Here is a 19,746-nt window from a genome sequence, read left to right as displayed (position 1 = left end):
AGCCAGAGGTCCCTGTCCAGGGCCAGGCAGGGGGCGCGGAGCTAGGAGGGGCCCTGGGCCGCCCTTCCGGTGAGTGGAAAACACCGATGTAGTGAAACAGGTTGCGAAACTGGCGCTCAAGGTCCCGGAATGGAGCTCACAGAGGCCAGGCCATCCAGGCGCCACCTGGCTTGGTGTCTCCTGGATCCCTGGCTGGGTGTCTCCTGGATCCCTGGCTGGGTGTCCCCTGGCATCACCTGGCTGACTGTCTCCTGGATCCCCTGGCTGGGTGTCTCCTACCATCACCTGGCTGGGTGTCCCCAGCATCACCTGGCTGGGTGTCTCCTGGATCCCTGGCTGGGTGTCTCCTGGCATCACCTGGCTGACTGTCTCCTGGATCCCCTGGCTGACTGTCTCCTGGATCCCCTGGCTGGGTGTCTCCTACCATCACCTGGCTGGGTGTCCCCTGGCATCCCCTGGCTGGGTGTGTCTTGCATCACCTGACTGGGTGTCTCCTGCATCCCCCTCCCTGGCTGGGTGTCCCCTGGCATCACTTGGCTGGGTGTCTCCTGCCTCCCTGGCTGGGTGTCCCCTGGCATCACTTGGCTGGGTGTCTCCTGCCTCCCTGGCTGGGTGTCCCCTGGCATCACTTGGCTGGGTGTCTCCTGCCTCCCTGGCTGGGTGTCCCCTGGCATCACTTGGCTGGGTGTCTCCTGCCTCCCTGGCTGGGTGTCCCCTGGCATCACTTGGCTGGGTGTCTCCTGCCTCCCTGGCTGGGTGTCCCCTGGCATCACTTGGCTGGGTGTCTCCTGCCTCCCTGGCTGGGTGTCCCCTGGCATCACTTGGCTGGGTGTCTCCTGCCTCCCTGGCTGGGTGTCCCCTGGCATCACTTGGCTGGGTGTCTCCTGCCTCCCTGGCTGGGTATCTCCTGGATCCCCTGGCTGGGTGTCTCCTGCATCCCTGGCTGGGTGTCTCCTGGATCCCCTGGCTGGGTGTGTCTTGCATCACCTGGCTGGGTGTCTCCTGGCATTGCCTGGCTGGGTGTCTCCTGCATCCCCTGGCTAGTGTCTCCTGGCACCGTGTCCTCCGTGAACCAGCGAGTCCCCGCCCCTTTCCCGCACACACGCGGTCTTTATCGCAGTCCATTGGCAAATCCGGTTTCCCCTTCCTCTCCAGGGACAAGCATCACAGACCCAAGTCAGTTATTTGTCAACGACTCGTCTCTCACAAGCTGTGGAGGAGGGTTAATTTCCTCTTTTTAAAAGCGCACAGGGAGAGACTGGGAGTCCCAGGGCAGTGTCAGTGCTGGGACCACCCGCCCGTGTCTGCCACTGAGATACCCACATGCCCGAGTGCAAGGGTTCCCGCAGGTCCTCCCGCAGAGGTGAGGCGGTGGGTGCAGCGTGGCCATGCCCGCAGAACCCCAGTCCACGGCATGTGCGCTCTCGCTGAGAAACAGCCCGCAAAGCTGGCACGCTGGGCAGGCTTGAGCGTCCTGTGCACCCACGGGCGGCTGGTCAGGGTGCAGCGCATGCCTGGCTTCGTTCCCTCTGGTGGGGGCACACATGAAAGGCAGCTGATTCATGTTTCTCTGTCACACGGATGTTCCTCTCTCTCTCCCTCTCTCTAAGCATGTCCTCAGGCAGGCGAGGATTAAAAGAACAAAATACGCCACGTTTGTATTAAATAGTATCTCTGTATTATCCTTTCCCAACCTCCAACCCTTATACAAAATTTAAAAACACAGGTACACACGCTGCCAACGAGAGGTTTCCGGGAAAGGTCACTCTGGAAATCTCCCAGGTGCGGCCGACCGCCAGAGACATGGGCAGCGTCTACGACAGTGACTGCCAACCGGTGGCCCGTGAGGTCCGAAAGGTTGGCGACCGCTGGTCTATGACTCTGTCCATTTGCTACAGAACCCATCAGATTGACACCGCCCCTCTCTTGGACCTGTCCTTCGGGTTACTTTAGAGCAACAAGAAAATAATCTATTCAAAGTCCTTGGCCTAGTAGGACTGCTGTAAACTTTGTTCCCTCCTCGAAAGGATCCAGAAGGAAGGTCTGAGGACCCCGATTCTGGGTGAGGGGCCGAGGTCAGGGGGTTCTATACCCTCCCTTCACCCCAGAGCCTCCTGGGCTGTGGCCCCTCCGCTTGTCATCAGGCCTGTGTATCTATATATAGAAAAGCCTAATATGCAAAGTGTCCCCTTGTGAGTTTGATCAACTGGGAATTCGATCGCTCGCTATGACGTGCGCTGACCACCAGGGGGCGGCACGGAATGAAGGCAGGCCCTGGCCAGCAGCTGGCAGCTGCTAGGGACCCTACCAGTGCACGAATTTCATGCACTGGGCCTCTAGTTTCCTAATATTTCTCCCAGCATCACAGGGTCTCGGAGATGACCTTGTCCAGTCTCCTTATTTCACAAGTGAGTACACAGGCTCAGAGAGGCTGAGAAAGTGCTCACGGCCACACAGCACAATGGGCTCGGAAGCAGGAGTCCCAGTCCTGGGCGTCTGCTACTGAGGCTCTGGAGCCTGCCCCTACCCCCAGTCGCAGGACTGTCGTCACAAGTAGGGCATTTGGTGTCAACACGCACGGCCGCGTCTTAAATGGCTAAAGGCCCAGGAACCTCAGGCCTTCATTCTCCCGAGGCCAGGAAGGCCTCCTGGCTCCTCCCTCGGGCTCTTTCCCTGCTCTGTCCTGGAGCCTGTGGGAGCCACTGTGGACGCTCCAGCCACTGTGGTGGCCTGGCTGTCTGCTTTCTCCCCCACGCCCTCCCCGGACCCTTTGCTTACTCCCCAGGGCCCTGGGCCACCCCTGGAAACCCCAGGGGACCCTGCTCCTTCGGGAAACGGAGGCAGAAACGGGATCAGTGCGTGAGCAGAGGACAGGGCATTCCCTCCAAGGCCTGTCCCTCTGAACATGTAAGAGGACCTGGTGATGACACGATGGCATTCGCTCTCCCCTCCCCACGGGGATTTGCATAGGTAACGTCCCAGGAAGGGGGCGCTCTGCCCCCCTCCCAACGCTTGCCCCCACAGGAGCAGCGAGGGGCGGGAGAGGTAGCTGCCGGGTAAGCCCCTATTTTGGGGTCATCTCATCATATAACCGTCCCCGATGCCCACGTCGGACCTGGAGGGGTCATTTTCATCAAAAGGAGCGTCTTCAGGCCCCGCGGCGCTGTCCTCGGGGGCGTCAGCGTCCACCGTCTCCTCCGGGAGACAGAACACGGCGGGGGCTCCAGAGTCGTCCCCGTCGGGGACCCTCACAAGCACGGAGTTCAAGTCCACATTGAAGAAGATCCGGTCCCCGGGGCTCTTGGTGGGGCCGCTGTCCTCCCTGGGAAAGGGGTCCGCCGGCCAGGTCCCCTCCTCCTCCTCGGAGGCCTCACTCGTGCGCTCGGCCCCCCAAGTCCCCTCCTCCTCGGAGGCCCCACTTGTGTGCTTGGCCCCCCAAGTCCCCTTCCCCTCGTAGGCCCCACTCGTGCGCTCGGCGGGCCAGGGCTCGGGCCCTGGTGCCATCAGGGACTTGGCTTCCTCGCTGCCCCCCAGGGTGGCCGAGGAGGGGGACCCCGGGCACAGAGGCCTGACTGCCAGCCCGTGCATGGTGTAGCCCCCGCCGCTGGCTCGGGGGGCGGCCTCCTCGTCCTCGTCGCTTTCGTCATCATAGTTGTAATCCCACACCTTCCTCTTCCTGTGGATGTGAATGACCTCCGCCACGGCCACGGCTTCCAGGGGCGGCAGCTTGGGGAATGCCCAGATGGCCACGTCATCAAAGTTCTGGGAGGGGAGGGGGGCGGGGAGAGAATTGAGTATTTGTTTTTCATTTTTGCATGTAATGAAACTTTAATGATTGCCTAGCCGGTTTTGCTCAGTGGATAGAGCACTGGCCTGCAGACTGAAGGGTCCCGGGTTCGATTCGCGTCCAGGGCACATACCTCAGTGGCAGGATCCTCCCTGGCCCAGGCCCTGGTCGGGGCTCGTGCAGGAGGCAACCAATCGGTGTGTTTCTCACACATTGATGTTTCTGTCTGTCTTTCCCTCTCCCTTCCACTCTCTCTAAAATCAATGGAGAAATATCCTTGGGTGAGGATTAACAAAACAAAACAAAACAAAACAAAACATTAAACTTAATGAGATGAACTGCACAGAGATGGGGGCGGTGATGGCAACAACGAAAATCAGCAACCAGTTCTAGATTGTTTGCTGATTTCCAGGCACGGCTGAGCACCTGACATTCATTTCCCCCTCACACCTGCTCCAGGAAGTAGGTTTACTGTTATTAAATATACCCATATATATATATATATATTTCAGAGAGGGAGAGGGGGAAAGAGAGAAACATCAATGATGAGAGAATCACTGATCAGCTGCCTCCCGCACGCCCCACATGGGGATGGAGCTCATAACCCGGGCATGAGCCTGACCAGGAATTGAACTGTGACCCCTGGTTCATAGGTCAACGCTCAACCCCCGAGCCCCGCCAGCCAGGCTAAGCTTATTGTTCTTACCCCCATTTTACAGATGAGAAAATGAGGCAGACAGGTTAAGAAACGCCCAGGGCTCATGACCGGTGAGTGTGGCCTGAGATTTGAACTAGGCCCTGGGGCTCAGCCCAAGTCCGGGCCAGTTGTCCCTGCACCTCCCCCTTGCTGCACCTGCCCCTCCCTGCTGCCCCTCGCTGCACCTGCCCCTCCCTGCACCTGCCCCTCGCTGCACCTGCCCCTCCCTGCACCTGCCCCTCCCTGCACCTGCCCCTCATTGCCACCAGCATTCTGGCCGGAGACCCCAGTTCTGGAGGCCAAGACGTTCTTGAGGGGTATCAGGAAACTGGGTGAGGAGAGACCAAGGCAGCTGATTCCATTGGTGTCAAAGCCCCCGGACTGACCTCGACAGGGTCTGGACAACGGAGACTGGGGCCCCGTCCAGTCCAGCCCTTAAAGACGCCTCCAGGACACGCAGGGGCAACTGAGGAGAACGCAGGCGGGTGGGCGTTCACTGTCGCTATCCGCGGGCCCGGGCCCCTGGCTCTCCCTGGTCCCCCGCGGCCTGCATCCCACAGCCTGCTCCCCAGACCCAGCCTGGGTGGGTCTCCTACCGGGCTGTCCACCTTTTCCCTAGTGACTCACGGGAGCTCTTTCCGTAACCCGGATGCTGGCTATCTGTTGGTTATGTCACCTGGACTGTCCCCGCCTGTGGTGTCATCATTTGCTCCCTTGATGATGACATTTGAGAAAAGGAGATTCTTCATTTTCATGTGAGAGAGCGTATCGGGGGTCTTCCTTTATGGGGCTTGGTTTCTGTGTCTGACCCTTCCTTACCACAGAGCCACAAAGAATCCCCGTGTTGCTTCTAAAACAGGACAGTCTTGCCTTTCCCATCACAGTGCAGGCGAAACCCCACACAACCGCTGCCTCTCACAGGCAGCCATGCCAGCTGAGCTCAAATACTAATGGGGATTAAAATCTCCGAAAGTACACTTACTGCCCAAATAAACCCTACAATTTCATCAACTGTGGAGGAATATTTAAATATGTGGCTGTTAGAAGATTAGAAGTATAAGGTGAATGAGTTCAAACATCTATCTATATCTATATCTACATCTACATCTACATCTATATCTATATCGATCTATAGATATAGATATATATAAAAGCCCAATGACGGGAACAGTGGAATGACCAGAATGACCGGTTGCTATGACACACACTGTGGCAGCCAACCACCCTGATGCGGGCTCTGACTGGCTCCCCCCACCCCACCCCTGGCCAGCCCAGCCCCCATCACCCCAATTGGGGGTGGGGCCAGCTGGCCAACTGCCCACCCATGGCCCCTCCCTGCCCCCCCTCCCCGCTGGCCCAGCCCGATGGGCTCCCATTGGGGCAGGCTGGCTGGACCTCACCTGTGCATGAGTTCGTACACTGGGCCTCTAGTAGAAAAATGAGATATTTCTGAATAAAAAAAAAAGTCACAAAACTAACATAGAAAGAAAGCAGTGGGCCTGGCTGGCGTGGCTCAGTGGCTGAGCGTCAGCCTGTGAACCAAGAAGGGGGTCACAGTTCGATTCTTGGTCAGGACACATGCCCGGGTTACAGGCTCGATCAGGAGGCAGCCGATCAATGATTCTCTCTCATCATTGATGTTTCTCTCTCTCTCAGCCTCTCCCTTCCTCTCTGAAATCAATAAAAATATATTTAAAAAAAAAGAGAAAGCGACGGGATAGGGAAGACGATAAATGATGGGCAGCCGCAGTGGAGTCAGAAGACAGGAGGAGGATTTAGAAACATGTGCCACACCCAGCCTGGGCGATGCGTAGAGGCTCAGAACAGAGACGCTGCCTCAGGGAGCTCAGGGAAGAAGCCGGCTGGTTTCACTAACCACGAAGCCAACACAGAGGAGAGCATGTATGGGGGGCGTCACCCGCACGACAGAGGGACAGAGGGTCCCAGGGACTGGTGAACGCCAGCAGAGCGTTGGGGGAGTGCGCACACCGGTGTCGGCACTGGCGGCCTACGTCCCCTCCTTACCTTCTAACCAGATAAATCCACTATGTGTGCAGGCGCCGCTGCAGTAACGACAAATAAGAAGGTCATCTGTATAAACATGGTCACTGCAGTCTTTTTTTTTTTTTTTACTTAAAAAAATATTTTTATTGATTTCAGAGAGGAAGGGAGAGGGAGAGAGAAACCTCAGTGATGAGAGAGAATCATGGATCGGCTGCCTCCTGCACGCCCCCCACTGCGGATGGAGCCCGCAACCCGGGCCTGTGCCCTGCCTGGGAATCGAATGGTGACCTCCTGGTTCTTAGGTCGATGCTCGACCACAGTGGCCGGCCGGGCCACTACGTTATTCTTAATGTCCAAAGAAATGAAAGGAAAAGAAATGAAAAGGAGATCCAGGCCAGTGCTCCCAGGCTGGGAGATGACCGAGGGAAAGGCGATACATTCATGCCAATTGGACTACGGTGTGATCCCTAGAAGCAACACGTGGGCAAAGGGGAAAGGAAGACATAAAATGCAAAATGTGTGTTTCCGAGGAGGGAAAAGAACCCAGCGCCCCGAACACCTTGGGGTCTTTAGAAAATGGGACTTCCTTCTGGGCAAATATGCAAGTACAGAAGAAGCATTCTTAAGCGAAAACAAAAAAGACAGGAATTAAAAAACAACAACTACATACCAACACTTTGGGGAACTTGCTTCGTAAGCAAATGCAACCAATCCGCTTCAGCACTGTGACGGCGCCCCCGAGGACGGCGACCATCAGAAACAGGCCTCCGATGCTGGCGGATTCTGAGGACGCTGTGGGTGAAAAATTAAATGACTTTATTTCAAAATAAATCCAATAGGTGCGCGCCGGTGGGGCAAACGCCCCTTGGCCTGGTGGCGAAGGAGATGTCGAAGGAGCAGTAGCTGGAAAGGCTCTTGTGAAATACAAAAATGAAAACGGGAAAGCAATCCAAATACACATTTTTCAAATGATAAAAATGACAGATTTAAATTTTAAAAGTAAAGTTACTCCCATTTTATTTTTTAAAACGTATTTTTTTATTGATTTCAGAGAGGAAGGGAGAGGGAGAAAGAGATAGAAACATCAATGATGAGAGAGCATCATGGATCACTGCCTCCTGCACGCCCCCCAACTGGGGATCGAGCCACAACCCAGGCCTGTGCCCTAACCGGGAATCGAACTGCGGCCTCCTGGTTCATAGGTCGACGCTCAACCACGGAGCCACGCCGGCCGGGCGCTTCCACTTTATACTTACGTTCTATGACAGCTCTGTCCAATACGGCAGCCCTGAGCCACACGTGACGTGACTACTTAAATTTATTTGATCAAAATTGAAAACACCCTCAGCTTCTGAGCCACAAGGGCCACAAGTCAGTGTGTGCCGCAGGCGGGAAGAAGCGGGCGATGGGCTTCTGCCTGAAATCAACAGCCGGTCACCCTAAGGTGGACTTGGGTCATGCCAGGACCCCAAGTCTGGGCTCTGCTTAACTCTCTCTGTTCTATTTTGAGTTCCCCCTTAGAATCTTGTCTAGCCCTGACCGGTGTGGCTCAGTGGGTAGAGTGTCAGCCCGTGGACTAAGGGTCGTGGGTTTGATTCCAGTCCAGGGCACGTACCTTGGTTGCAGGCTCCTCCCCGGACTCCTCCCCTGGTCAGGGCGCATGCAGGAGGCAACCAATCGATGCGTTTCTCTCATATCAATGTTTCTGTCTTTCTCTCTCTCTCTCAAAATCAATGGAAAAATATCCTCGGGTGAGGATTTAAAAAAAAAAAAAAGAACTGAATTTAATCCCGATTCCTTGACATAAAAGTGTTCCCACCGCAGGAGGGTTTCCGACCTTATGCAGGTAGATATCCGACCGTCCCCATGGCTCGGCGACGGAAGTGGACTCGCCACCCAGTGGAGACTGACCGCCGAAAGCCCCGTGGCCCCGTGTCTCTGGTGGAAGAGAACGCAGGGCTCCGGCCTCCAGGGTCCTGCCTGTCAACGGGCTCTCCCCGCGAAGGGAAGCAGAGCACGGATGTGTGAGGCCTGGCATACCTGGCTCCGGTCTGGGTGGGAGGTGGGCACACTTCCAGGGAGATCTCAGTAGTTTAGACAGATTCTCAGACTTCAAATAAACAGACACACAGTAGTTCGTGTTTGGAATCAGCTTGTCGATGACGTAAGTGAAATTTCCGGTGGTGCGTTCATCTATTTTGAGTAGATGCTGTAAAATGAAGCAAAAACAAAAGCTCAGTAAGACTTGGCGTAGAGCAGCGGTTCTCAACCTTCCTGATGCCGCGACCCTTTAATACAGTTCCTCATGCTGTGACCCAACCGTAAAATTATTTTCGTTGCTACTTCATGACTGTAATGTTGCTACTGTTACGAATCGTCATGTAAATATCTGATATGCAGGATGTATTTTCATTGTGACAAATTGAACATCATTAAAGCATAGTGATGAATCACAAAAACAAGATGTAATTATATATGTGTTTTCCGATTGGTCTTAGGCGACCCCTGTGAAAGGGTCGTTCGACCCCCAGAGGGGTCGCGACCCACAGGTTGAGAACCGCTGGCGTGGAGTTTTACTGAGAAGCAAGCCTTGAGAACGTCTTCGGGGCGTGGCCTTCAGGTCTCACATCGGGACAGAAGGCTCATCCGCTCAGCAAGAAAAGGGGTTCATTCGTCACCTGGGACGAGCCGTTGATCACAGAACGACATGTACGCGTACACGCACTCACACGTCTAAACTATGAAATCCCATTGTACAGACGAGGAGAGAGCCCCAGTGAGGAACACAGGTCTCCACGAGGTCATTTTTGCCGCCAGTCTTATCGTGCCGTCCCAGGGTCTTGTTGTATTATGGTATCTACCCTCTCTCCATTCCAGGAAGTGCGTTCACTAACATGCACTCACGGACCATCAGAACAGTCTGCAAAGCAGGCGTGATTCCTCCCGCCCAGACGAGGCCCCTGTAGTGCAGAGAGGTGAAGCCACTCCCCCGAGGCCACACAGCCCGGGGCAGACCTGAGGCCGATGCCTGGCTCCCCGGCTCCCCCCTGAAACCCTGGCCTTTTCCTTCCCCGGCAGTTCCGGGCCGTTCTGGAGTTAGATGCTAGGAAGGCCCTTTTGCATAACGACCTACAGCTTTCAAAGTCCAGGGCTATCTTTTCGGTTTCGAAATAGGCACAGCTCACTCCCGCCGGGTGATCCCCTCACGTTCTTCCTCATCTGTGTCCACGGTCCGAGACCAGCACCACCTTTCTGGGTCTTTTCTTTAGCTTCTCGTTTGTATTTCTCAAGCGTCTACACCAGGGGTCCTCAAATTACGGCCCGCGGGCCACATGCAAATACAAATATTGTATTTGTTCCCGTTTTGTTTTTTTACTTCAAAATAAGATATGTGCAGTGTGCATAGGAATTTGTTCATAGTTTTTTTTAAACTATAGTCCGGCCCTCCAACGGTCTGAGGGACAGTGAACTGGCCCCCTGTTTAAAAAGTTTGAGGACCCCTGGTCTACACTCTGGTCGCATGCGCTGCCTGCCCTGCAGTGGCTGCCTGGCCAGCACCCCGGGCAGGGAGTACCACGTGGGCATGTTCTTCCCAGGAGCACCTGTCAGCCCCCCTGGATTTAGGTCTGGGTGCTTCCTCTTCCTCCACCATCACTCTCTGACTTGTTCCTTTTTAAAAAATATGTATGTATTTTTAATTGAGTTCAGATGGGAGAGAGAGGGAGAGAGAGATGGAAACATCAATGATGAGAGAATCATCGGTCAACTGCCTCCTGCATGGCCCTGCTGGAGATTGAGCCTACAACCCGGGCATGTGCCCTTGACCGGGAATCGAACCCTGACCTCCTGGTTCCTAGGTCGATGCTCAACCACTGAGCCACACTGGCTGGGCCCTCTGGTCTGTTCCTAACACCCCAGCCAGGATGCTCCATCCTACTCCAAAGACTCGGACCCACAAAGACCTACCAATTCCGGCCCCATGTCTCCCTGACCTCTCCTCCTTCTATTCTCTCGTCTCGGTCACTCCGTCCCAGCTCCCTGCTGTTTCCAAACCCACGGGCCCACTCTGGCCGCAGGCCCTCTGACTTCCTGTGCCCTCCGCCTGGAATGCCCCACCGAGGCCTGGCAGGCTGGGCTTTGGTGATGCCAACGTGAGCGGCTCTTTCGGCAAGGCCCATCGGCGAGCACGGCTGTCCATCTTCCCTCACCCCAGCATCTTTTTTTTTTTTAATATATTTTATTGATTTTTTACAGAGAGGAAGGGAGAGAGATAGAGAGTTAGAAACATCGATGAGAGAGAAACATCGATCAGCTGCCTCCTGCACATCTCCTACTGGGGATGTGCCCGCAACCCAGGTACATGCCCTTGACCGGAATCGAACCTGGGACCTTTCAGTCCGCAGGCCGACGCTCTATCCACTGAGCCAAACCGATTTCGGCCCCAGCATCTTTTTAAAAAAATATATTTTTATTGACTTCAGAGAGGGAGAGGGAGAGAGAGACAGAACCATCAATGATGAGAGAGACTCATGGATCGGCTGCCTCCTGCACACCCCACCCTGGGGATCGAGCCTGCAACCTGGGCCTGTGCCCTTGAGGGATGTCAGAGAGCCAGATTCAGCCCGATCCCGCAGGCCAGGCCAAGGGACCCCACTAGTTACAAATACCTTTATTTTCATTTTATTTATTTTCTTAAAACCTCACCCAAGGATATTTTTCCATTGATTTTTAGAGAGAGAGAAAGACAGAAACATTGATATGAGAGAAACACATCAATTGGTTGCCTCCTGCGCACACCCTGACCAGGGCCCGGGGCAGAGAGGAGCCTGCAACCAAAGTATGTGCCCTTGGCCGGAATCGAACCCGGGACCCTTTAGTCTGCAGGCTGATGCTCTATCCACTGAGCCAAACTGGCTAGGGCAAAAATACCTTTATTTTTTTTAAAAAAGTGTATATCCTATATAATAAAAGCCTAATATGCTAAGTGTCCGGTCAACTGGTCGGCTGTTCAACCAATCAAAGCATAATATGCTAATGATATGCTAAGGCCGCTCAACCGCTTGCTATGACGTGCACTGACCACCAGGGGCAGACACTCTGGTAGGTTAGCTTGCTGCTGGGGTCCGGCTGATTGGGACTGAGTGAGATGGGCTGGACACGCCCTGGAGCCCTCCCGCAGTCCCTCCCCGGCTGGCCAACCTCCCGCATCCCCTATCGTGCACCCGTGGGGTTCCTCGGCCTGGCCTGCACCCTCTCGCAATCCGGGACCCCTTGGGAGATGTTGGAGAGCTAGTTTTAGCCTGATCCCGCTCAACGCAGGAGCTTTCCCCTGGTGGTCAGTGCGCTCCCCCTGTGGGGGAGAAGCCAGAAGCCGGGCTCATGGATGGCAAGTGCAGCGGGGAGCGGGCCTAAGCTGGCAGTTGGACATCCCCCGAGGGCTCCCGGACTGCCAGAGGGCACAGGCTGGGCTGAGGGATCCCCCCCTCCACCTGAGTGCATGAATTTCATGCACCGGGCCTCTAGTATATGTGTAAAAAAGTGTCATTACCAACTCAGAACTGTTTTGACCTCTTACCTGCCTCACAATCCCCTCTGACTCCTCTTCTATGGAAAGTGACAAGTGAAGCCATAATCCTTCCCCAGGCGGCAACTTGGGCAAGGAGGGTGGAAATTTCAGTATCACGTTAATGTGGTCCACAAAGCCAACGATCTCAAACTCGGGGGGCTCCAGGATCACTGCATAGAAAACAAAGTCAGAGGCAAACCCCGTGCCAGCCAGCAACCACGCCCGCGTCCCGGGAGGGCCTTCCTTCCGCCCAGCTGTCCGCTCGTCAATCTGCCTGCGGTCCTCCTGCAGGCGTGGTTTTACTTGTTTTAAATTATTTTCCAGAAGCGTTCTTTTAGTTCTCTTTTTAATTGATGAGAAGCTGGGACCAACCAAAGTGATTTGCTTAGTATTACCACACGAAGTGGGATAGAAGTCAGTCCTTACCCCATGTTCGGCCTCTATTCTAAATACGGAAGTAAAACTGACTTCCTGCCCATTACCATTGTAAAGACGGGACAAAGGCCTCTCTTCTTCCTCGCTGTGGCCTCCCACAATTTATGAGAAGCACCTGGTAACTACACCCCATGACTGACGGCTCCTCTGATTCAAACGGGACAAGGTAGACTACTCTCAAGGCTACATTCTTGCATCCCCCTCCTCCCTGTTGCTACAACTCAGGGATCATTCACACCAACGAATCTCTAGACCAGTGGTTCTCAACCTTCTGGCCCTTTAAATACCGTTCCTCATGTGGTGACCCCCAACCATAAAATTATTTTCGTTGCTACTTCATGACTGTCATGTTGCTACTGTGATGAATCGTCATGTAAATATCTGATATGCAGGATGGTCTTAGGCGACCCCTGTGAAAGGGTCGTTCGACCGCCAAAGGGGTCGTGACCCACAGGTGGAGAACCGCTGCTCTAGTTAGAAGGGAAGTCCCATTGCCCCTCCCCTCCGAACAGGCCTCTTTTAAATGCTATAACCTTTGCTCTAAGCATGTTTTACAGGGTTGGGGAAAACAGCGATAAGACACTTCCCTAGGACATCTGTCTGGTTCCTAGAAAACTAACAAACTGTAACCTTTCAGGATGGCCCCTCGTATCTGCTCCACCCAGCCCCCAACCCCCAACCCCCTCCCTTCCTTGTTGCTTAGCAACAGCCACCGCTTAAAAGACCAGGCCACCCTTTGCTCGGTGCCCTGTGGCGACCAGCAGCAATACTTGGCCCTTTCCTCCCTTGGAAAGTGATATAAACTTCCTCTCTGCATCTCTCCTCTCGGTGTGAATTCTTTCTTTCTTCTTCTTTTTTTTTTTTAAAAAAAATATATTTTATTGATTTTTTACAGAGAGGAAGGGAGAGTGATAGAGAGTTAGAAACATTGATCAGCTGCCTCCTGCACATCCCCTCCTGGGGATGTGCCTGCAACCAAGGTACATGCCCTTGACCGGAATCAAACCTGGGACCCTTCAGTCCGCAGGCCGACGCTCTATCCACTGAGCCAAACCAGTCAGGGCTCACTGTGAATTCTTTCACAGCCCGAGTCACCGGCCAAACCCTAACGGTAACGATAATACACAACCACTGCAGACATATCAGAAAATACGGACACTGTTTCTGAATGTGGTTGGTCATCTTCTGTCTCTACTGTATGTGTGTGAACAGACACAGACATATATAAATGGAACTCGTGTGCATACACACACGCACACACCCTCCTCAGCGAAAACTAAGCCATTCTTTACCCACACTGTTTTACACGGCATATGTTTTCACTTATTTCATACGTATATCAACGCATATTTATCGATATGAAGGGCTGGCGAACTCTGGCCTGTGGTTGAATTTCTGCACAGCCTGCAAGCTGAGAAGGGTTTTTAGTTTTGAAAAGGTTGTAAACAAATGAAGACTATGTCACAGAGATCATAGGTGGCCCGCACAGTCTAACGCGGTGGTTCTCAACCTCGGCTGCACATTAGAATCACCTGGGAGTGTAACAAAGAAACAGTATTTCCGGAGGATGAGGCCCAGAAATCAGGATTTTAAAAAGATTCCCAGGGGATTCTAACGTGCAGCCAAGGTTGAGAACCACTGGTCTAACGGGTTTTTCTCTGGCCCAAACAGAGAGTCGGCTGACCCGACCTTCATCACAATTTCTCCCGGCTAACTCTCCCGCAAGGCGGCTGCACCGCGATTGAACGGACTCACTGCTTTGAGCATTAGGCTGACTCTAATTTTTGTGAATAGAATCTGTGTATCTATGAGTATTCTTGGAGCTAAATCTTTGCTTTTGCCCATCATCTCTTTAGGATAAATTACGACAGGGGAAATGTGGGTCAGGGCAGGCAGGGGTTAAGGTTTCTAATCCTTACTGCAATACCTTCCGAAAGACTCTGCCAAACAAATGCCCTACCTTTCCTTAAACCTGGGCATTTACATATTTTTAATACCTGCCGTTTTGAGTCTTGAAAAATGATATCTCATTTTTACTTTCTTTTTTAAAAAAATATTTTTATTGATTTCAGAGAGAAAGAGAGAGGGAGAGAGAGAGAGAAAATCATGGATTGGCTGCCTCCTGCACACCCCCTACTGGGGATGGAGCCCACAACCTGGGCATGTGCCCTGATCGGGAATCAAACCTCGACCTCCTGGTTCACAGGTCAACGCTCAGGCACTGAGCCACGCGGCCAGGCATCTTATTATGACCTTAATATACTTTCGTTAACGCCCTCACGGCCACAGACCCTGAGTTGTGCTTTTCTTCTTCTTCGCGTGGGGACACAGAGGTGCCTGTGTTCACCCCACAGGAACGGCCGGCCTCCTGGGGATCTGCGCTGTCCCCCCTGTGGCAGGCGGCTGTCGTCACCGCTCTGCTAAGCACGCCCTCGCCGCCTTCCACAGGAGCGAACACCGAACCTTTCTCCTGGAAGCAGGTTGCAAATGAGGACACTGAGAAAGCAAGAAGCCGGGGTCTGGCCGAGGCCGCTGTCGCCTGCCGTGGGGCTGTGAACTCAGGCGCCATCGGGAGCGGAGGGAGGGCAGGGCCACCCGGGCATGCCACCCGGCGCTCACATGTCAAAAGGCTCCTAAGATGTGATCTGGGGGAGGCGTTGCAGGACTAAGGAGAACATTGGCCCCAAGAGGGGTGACAGCTCAGGTCACAGGCCGGGGGACCCTGCTCCCTCTTCCCGTCAGGCGGTGAAACAAATTAACACAGCCCGGCCGAGTGGCTCAGCGGTTGAGCGTCGACTTATGAACCAGGAGGTCACGGTTCGATTCCCGGTCAGGGCACAGGCCCGGGTTGCGGGGTTGATCCCCAGTGTGGGGCGTGCAGGAGGCAGCCGATCAATGATTCTCATCATTGATGTCTGTCTGTCTGTCTGTCTCTCTCCTCTCCCTTCCTGTCTCTGAAATCAATAAAAACATATAAAACAAAACAAAAAAACAAGCCAACAGGCAGCAATGGCTACTGCCCGTGTCTGCCTCCCACAGGGAGAGCCGCTCCACTGACCGGACAGGAAAACCGAGGCTCAGAGCAGCGAGGAACCGCTCGGCCACAGGCCACAGGCCACAGGCCACAGAGCCGGGCAGCGGCCGGCCGGGAGGGAGCCAGGCCTGAGACCCAGCACCTTGCAGACACCTGCCTGCTTCCCGGCAGAACACGACACTGTGATCGTGGGGACACCGAGGCTGAGAAACGGGAGAACTCACTTTCCACGAACGGGGAGACCTTGCCCACACAGTTGACCAGCGTGGCGCTGCCCCGGGACCCGATGACCCAGGGCAGGTACATCTCGTCCAGGCTGTGCCACTCGTGTGTGAGGTCGCAGGAGGGCCGCGTGATGTTGGCGCACTCCGGGACCAGCTGCAGGGCTTCTGCTTTACTTTGATAGGAAAAGAAACGGGACAAGGAAAACGGGTGTTTACATGAGGAGACTCCATCTGGGGTGCGGCCGGGGGTCCCAGTCCCTCCCCCCCATCCCGCCGCCCTCTCCCCACCCGCTCCCTGTACATGTCCGTTCAGAGCATCTCCCACCCGCTCAGTGTACCGGGATCTGTTCATTGCCGTCTGCACCTGCTGCCAGGGTGTCTGCCAGCAGGGCAGGGACGCGGGGCCACGGCTGTCCCCTGCATGTAGCAGGTGCTCAGGAAACACCCGCGATGGATGAGCGAGCAAACCTGGGGTGTTCATGGGGGAGGCCCTGGGGTGCCCCGGGCAATCGCGGGTGCCCCACCGAGACCCATCTCTCCCAGCTGAGGACCCCAAGGCCCTGTGCTCAGCCCGCCTGTGCCATGGAGGGCAGCACGGCCCTGCGGGCTCCTCGGCTTCAGAAAGGCAGGCCCTGTGCCCGGGGCCAATGCAGAGGCTCACAAGGTCCACCAGGCCCGGCGGGGGGGCTCAGTGGTTGAGCGTCGACCTAGGAACCAGGAGGTCACAGTTCGATTCCCGGTCAGGGCACAGGCCCGGGTTGTGGACTCGACCCCCCAGTGTGGGGCGTGCAGGAGGCAGCCGGTCCATGACTCTCTTTCATCACTGATGTTTCTACCTCCCTCTCCCTCTTCCTTCCTCTCTGAAATAAAAATATATTTTACAAAAAAGCAAAAAAGAAGGTGCCCGGTGCCTGTCAGGAGTGGTAACAGCTCGATGGCCAATAAGCAATGAACCAAAGGACACGCTGAGGGGCTCCTGGGCCCACGTGGGACCTGGGAGGGTGGCTGTCCCACGCGGGAAGGGGAGAGCAAAGGAGGCGCGTCCATCACATAGTTGACCCTGCAAGGCCCCGAGGCGGGAGGCTGAGCTCAGACGGAGCTTGGTGGCCAGGGCCCCAGGGCCACAGGGTGACAGCGGTGACCAAGTTGCACTCTGGGCCCGGGAGCTTTTCCCCGTGTCCCCTGTCTCCCCGAGCACAGCACAGTGAGCCAGGCCATGGCGCTGGTCCCGGCCCCCGGACTCCTGTCCCAGAAAAGGGCGCACGTTCAAACAGCCCAGGTCCCGGGTGAGGGCGGGACTGCGGGAACCACACACCATCCGTGCTTCTGCCTCTGAGGCGCTGCGCTGTGGGAACTGGCTTTGGTCATCCACGTGAGCTTTGTCCCAAACAGGAGGGAACTGTCCAAGGGTTCCATTCAGTTAACCCCTGGAGTGCCGGGAGCGCGATCGCGCTCCTCCCGCAGTGCCACTGTTAGGTGCTAGGAGCTCACTCTGCATTGACAGACGGCACCTAAGTGCGGTTACTTACGATGCCGAGTGCTGGTAGTTCTGAAATTGACCGCTGGCATTCATCTGCCTAATTTTTCACAGGTACTGCGATTTTATGAAGTTTACTCAGATTTTGTAGCCCTAAAGCTTGGAAATGGCGTCCAGCTCTAAGTCTGCTTTTATTAGTGATGATGACATTGCTAAATATGTCCATTCTTGCTGTGAAGGTGACGATTTTGTGGAAGATATTGGAGAAGGGTGTCCCTCTATTTTAATATTATATGTTAATTCAATCTACTAGTATTTTATAATACAATCAGCAAACAATATACGTCAAAGATGAAAACAAACGTAGTAAAGGTTTCCTTAAGTTTTCGAATATGTAACTTCATTTACTTGCGATTCATAATTTTTTCCCTAAACTGCTGTAAAATCAGCAAAAATGCCTTGGCAGTTTTAGCACAGTTCCTAGGATACTGGTCGGCACTCAAAGGGTTAAACAGATAAGCGTTTGTCTCTGGGTTTTTAAAGTTCCCAAGAAAACACACACACACCACACCCCCCAGAGGGCGGGGGTGGGGCGTGGAGAGAGGGAGGGGGAGAGAGAGAGAGAGAGAGAGAGAGAGAGAAGCCCTGCCTCAGAGTCCACCCTCCTGCCCACGAAGTCGGTCATGCATTCAGCTAGAGAAGAACGAGACGCGGCACGAACCTCATGATCGTGTGCCGCAGCGTGTAGTGCGTTGGGACAATGGAGCGGTTTTTTAATTCCCAGGATAATATTGGCCGGAAATTCCTCAAGGTCAGGCTGAAAATGCAAGACTCATCTGAAGACGCTAGAGGGAAGCAGGAGAGAAAACACAGAACGCTGAAGCAGGGAGTCCAGGCCGCGCAGCCCGCCCCCTGGGATCCGGAGCCCACGTTCCCGGCGAAGAAGCCCTCCAGAGCCCGGCGCCCCTGAACCCTCGGGAAGGGAACGGCTCTCCCGACCCCATTAACCAACGAGCAGCACAGGACACAGGCGCGTTCAGGGCACACGCAGGCCGTCAGCAACGTGTACACAGACTGGGCCCCCCAGGGGTCACCGAGCTCAGCGGCTCACTGGACCACAATGCCCACGCCATCTTGGCCCCATTCCTTCGGCTCCCCTCCAACTCCTCTCCCTGCCCTTCCTCCGCTGCTCCGCCCGCCGCAGGCCCTTCCTCCTGGGAATCCCCCACTGACCTCATTCCCTGTCCCAGGGGGCGGGGAGAAGAACCTGTGCCCCAGGCAGTGAGTCCCCAGGACAATGCTGACTTAGGTGCTGCAGACCCATTCTGCGGACTGTGAAACTGAGCCCTGAGGCACCCAGTGCTGGGCAGCTGGGACGTGGGAGCGGCCAAAGGGAGCTACGCCTGTCAAATCTGCCTGGTCTGCTCACAGTGCCTCCTATCCTCTCAGTCTCCCACCGCCCTCCCCCAGTGCCCAGCACGGGCTGGACACGCATTTAATACGGAGGGAAGCTTGGTGGGCAGGTTTGCATATGTGCGCAAGAAGTTTAGTTTAAAAATGCTTTTTGACGTGGGGTGGTAAATGCTCAATGCAATACACAGATGGTGGGCTGTGGAGCTGTATGCCTGAAGCCTGTATGACTTTATTAACCAGTGTCACCCCAACACAGTGAACTACAAATTTACTTTCCTTTATCGGTACAGGCACGGAGGGACTGGTGGAAAAACGCCAAATGAGGGGAATTATTCCAGGGCCATCTTTTGCTTGGCGTAGCCTGCAGGTCCCGCATTCTCCTAGTCAGGGCTTTTAAATGGGAGAATCTTCTAGGGCAGTGGTTCTCAACCTTCCTAATGCCGCGACCCTTTAATACAGTTCCTCATGTTGTGGTGACCCCCAATTTCATTGTGGCAAATGGAACATAATTAAAGCATAGTGATGAATCACAAAAACAATATGTAATTATATATGTGTTTTCCGATGGTCTTAGGCGACCCCTGTGAAAGGGTCGTTCGACCCCCAGAGGGGTCGCGACCCACAGGTTGAGAACGGCTGTTCCAAGGGGCTTTGAAATGGCCTCTGGTGTTAATTTCTTACAATAATTTTGTGAGGCAAAGGGGACCATCAAACAAAATGGGCAACAGATCTGGGATCGGAAAGAAACTTCCCCACATCTTAGGCGTCTGACCGGTCACCCCGCCCCCGACCTTCCAGCACCCAGTCGATCAGGAGACGCCTCTTACCAATCGAAGCCTGCGGCGCACCCAGCGAGGGCCCGACGTGCACTAGGAGGAAGAAAGCCGCGTTAGACAGACAGCACCCTCTCGGGGCTCCGTTCACACTTGCCGCTCCGCTCGGGCCTCCTCTCACACACGCGTGCGAGCACGGGACTGAGTGGACCCCACAGGAGAGGTGGGGGCTGGTGCTGAGCACAGGGTTGAGGGACTGCCCCGAGAAGCAGTCGTCCGCCCGGAAAAATCCTCCGAATATAAAGAAGCATGTTGCTCATTAATAAACCTCAAAGG

At 54.8% G+C, this 19,746-nt stretch overlaps 2 protein-coding genes across 3 annotated transcripts in view; both read right to left on the bottom strand.

The window, feature by feature from the left end:
- The window catches only part of IL10RB (interleukin 10 receptor, beta), a 23,953-nt gene extending 23,599 nt beyond the window's left edge, over positions 1 to 354 (bottom strand). Inside the window, exon 1 of the mRNA XM_005860753.2 lies at positions 280 to 354. Within this exon, the coding sequence (XP_005860815.1) occupies positions 280 to 354 (75 nt within the window). The remainder of the gene's footprint in view (positions 1 to 279) is intronic.
- A 1,918-nt stretch (positions 355 to 2,272) lies between these two features.
- The window catches only part of IFNAR2 (interferon (alpha, beta and omega) receptor 2), an 18,324-nt gene continuing 850 nt past the window's right edge, over positions 2,273 to 19,746 (bottom strand). Inside the window, exons 2-8 of one of the 2 annotated variants that reach the window (XM_005860717.2) lie at positions 19,465 to 19,506; positions 17,946 to 18,069; positions 15,748 to 15,920; positions 12,064 to 12,224; positions 8,529 to 8,697; positions 7,159 to 7,280; positions 2,273 to 3,762 (exon numbers count right to left, since the gene is read on the bottom strand). In XM_005860717.2, the coding sequence (XP_005860779.1) occupies positions 3,076 to 3,762; positions 7,159 to 7,280; positions 8,529 to 8,697; positions 12,064 to 12,224; positions 15,748 to 15,920; positions 17,946 to 18,069; positions 19,465 to 19,506 (1,478 nt within the window). In that variant the 3' untranslated portion in view covers positions 2,273 to 3,075. The remainder of the gene's footprint in view (positions 3,763 to 7,158; positions 7,281 to 8,528; positions 8,698 to 12,063; positions 12,225 to 15,747; positions 15,921 to 17,945; positions 18,070 to 19,464; positions 19,507 to 19,746) is intronic. The other variant, XM_014535168.1, reaches the window with a different exon arrangement.

This window comes from Myotis brandtii, unplaced genomic scaffold, assembly GCF_000412655.1.
Source record: "Myotis brandtii unplaced genomic scaffold, ASM41265v1 scaffold139, whole genome shotgun sequence".
Lineage (NCBI taxonomy): Eukaryota > Metazoa > Chordata > Mammalia > Chiroptera > Vespertilionidae > Myotis > Myotis brandtii.
Note: the sequence above shows the minus strand (reverse complement) of the source record. Positions and strands in the feature narration are given on the sequence as shown.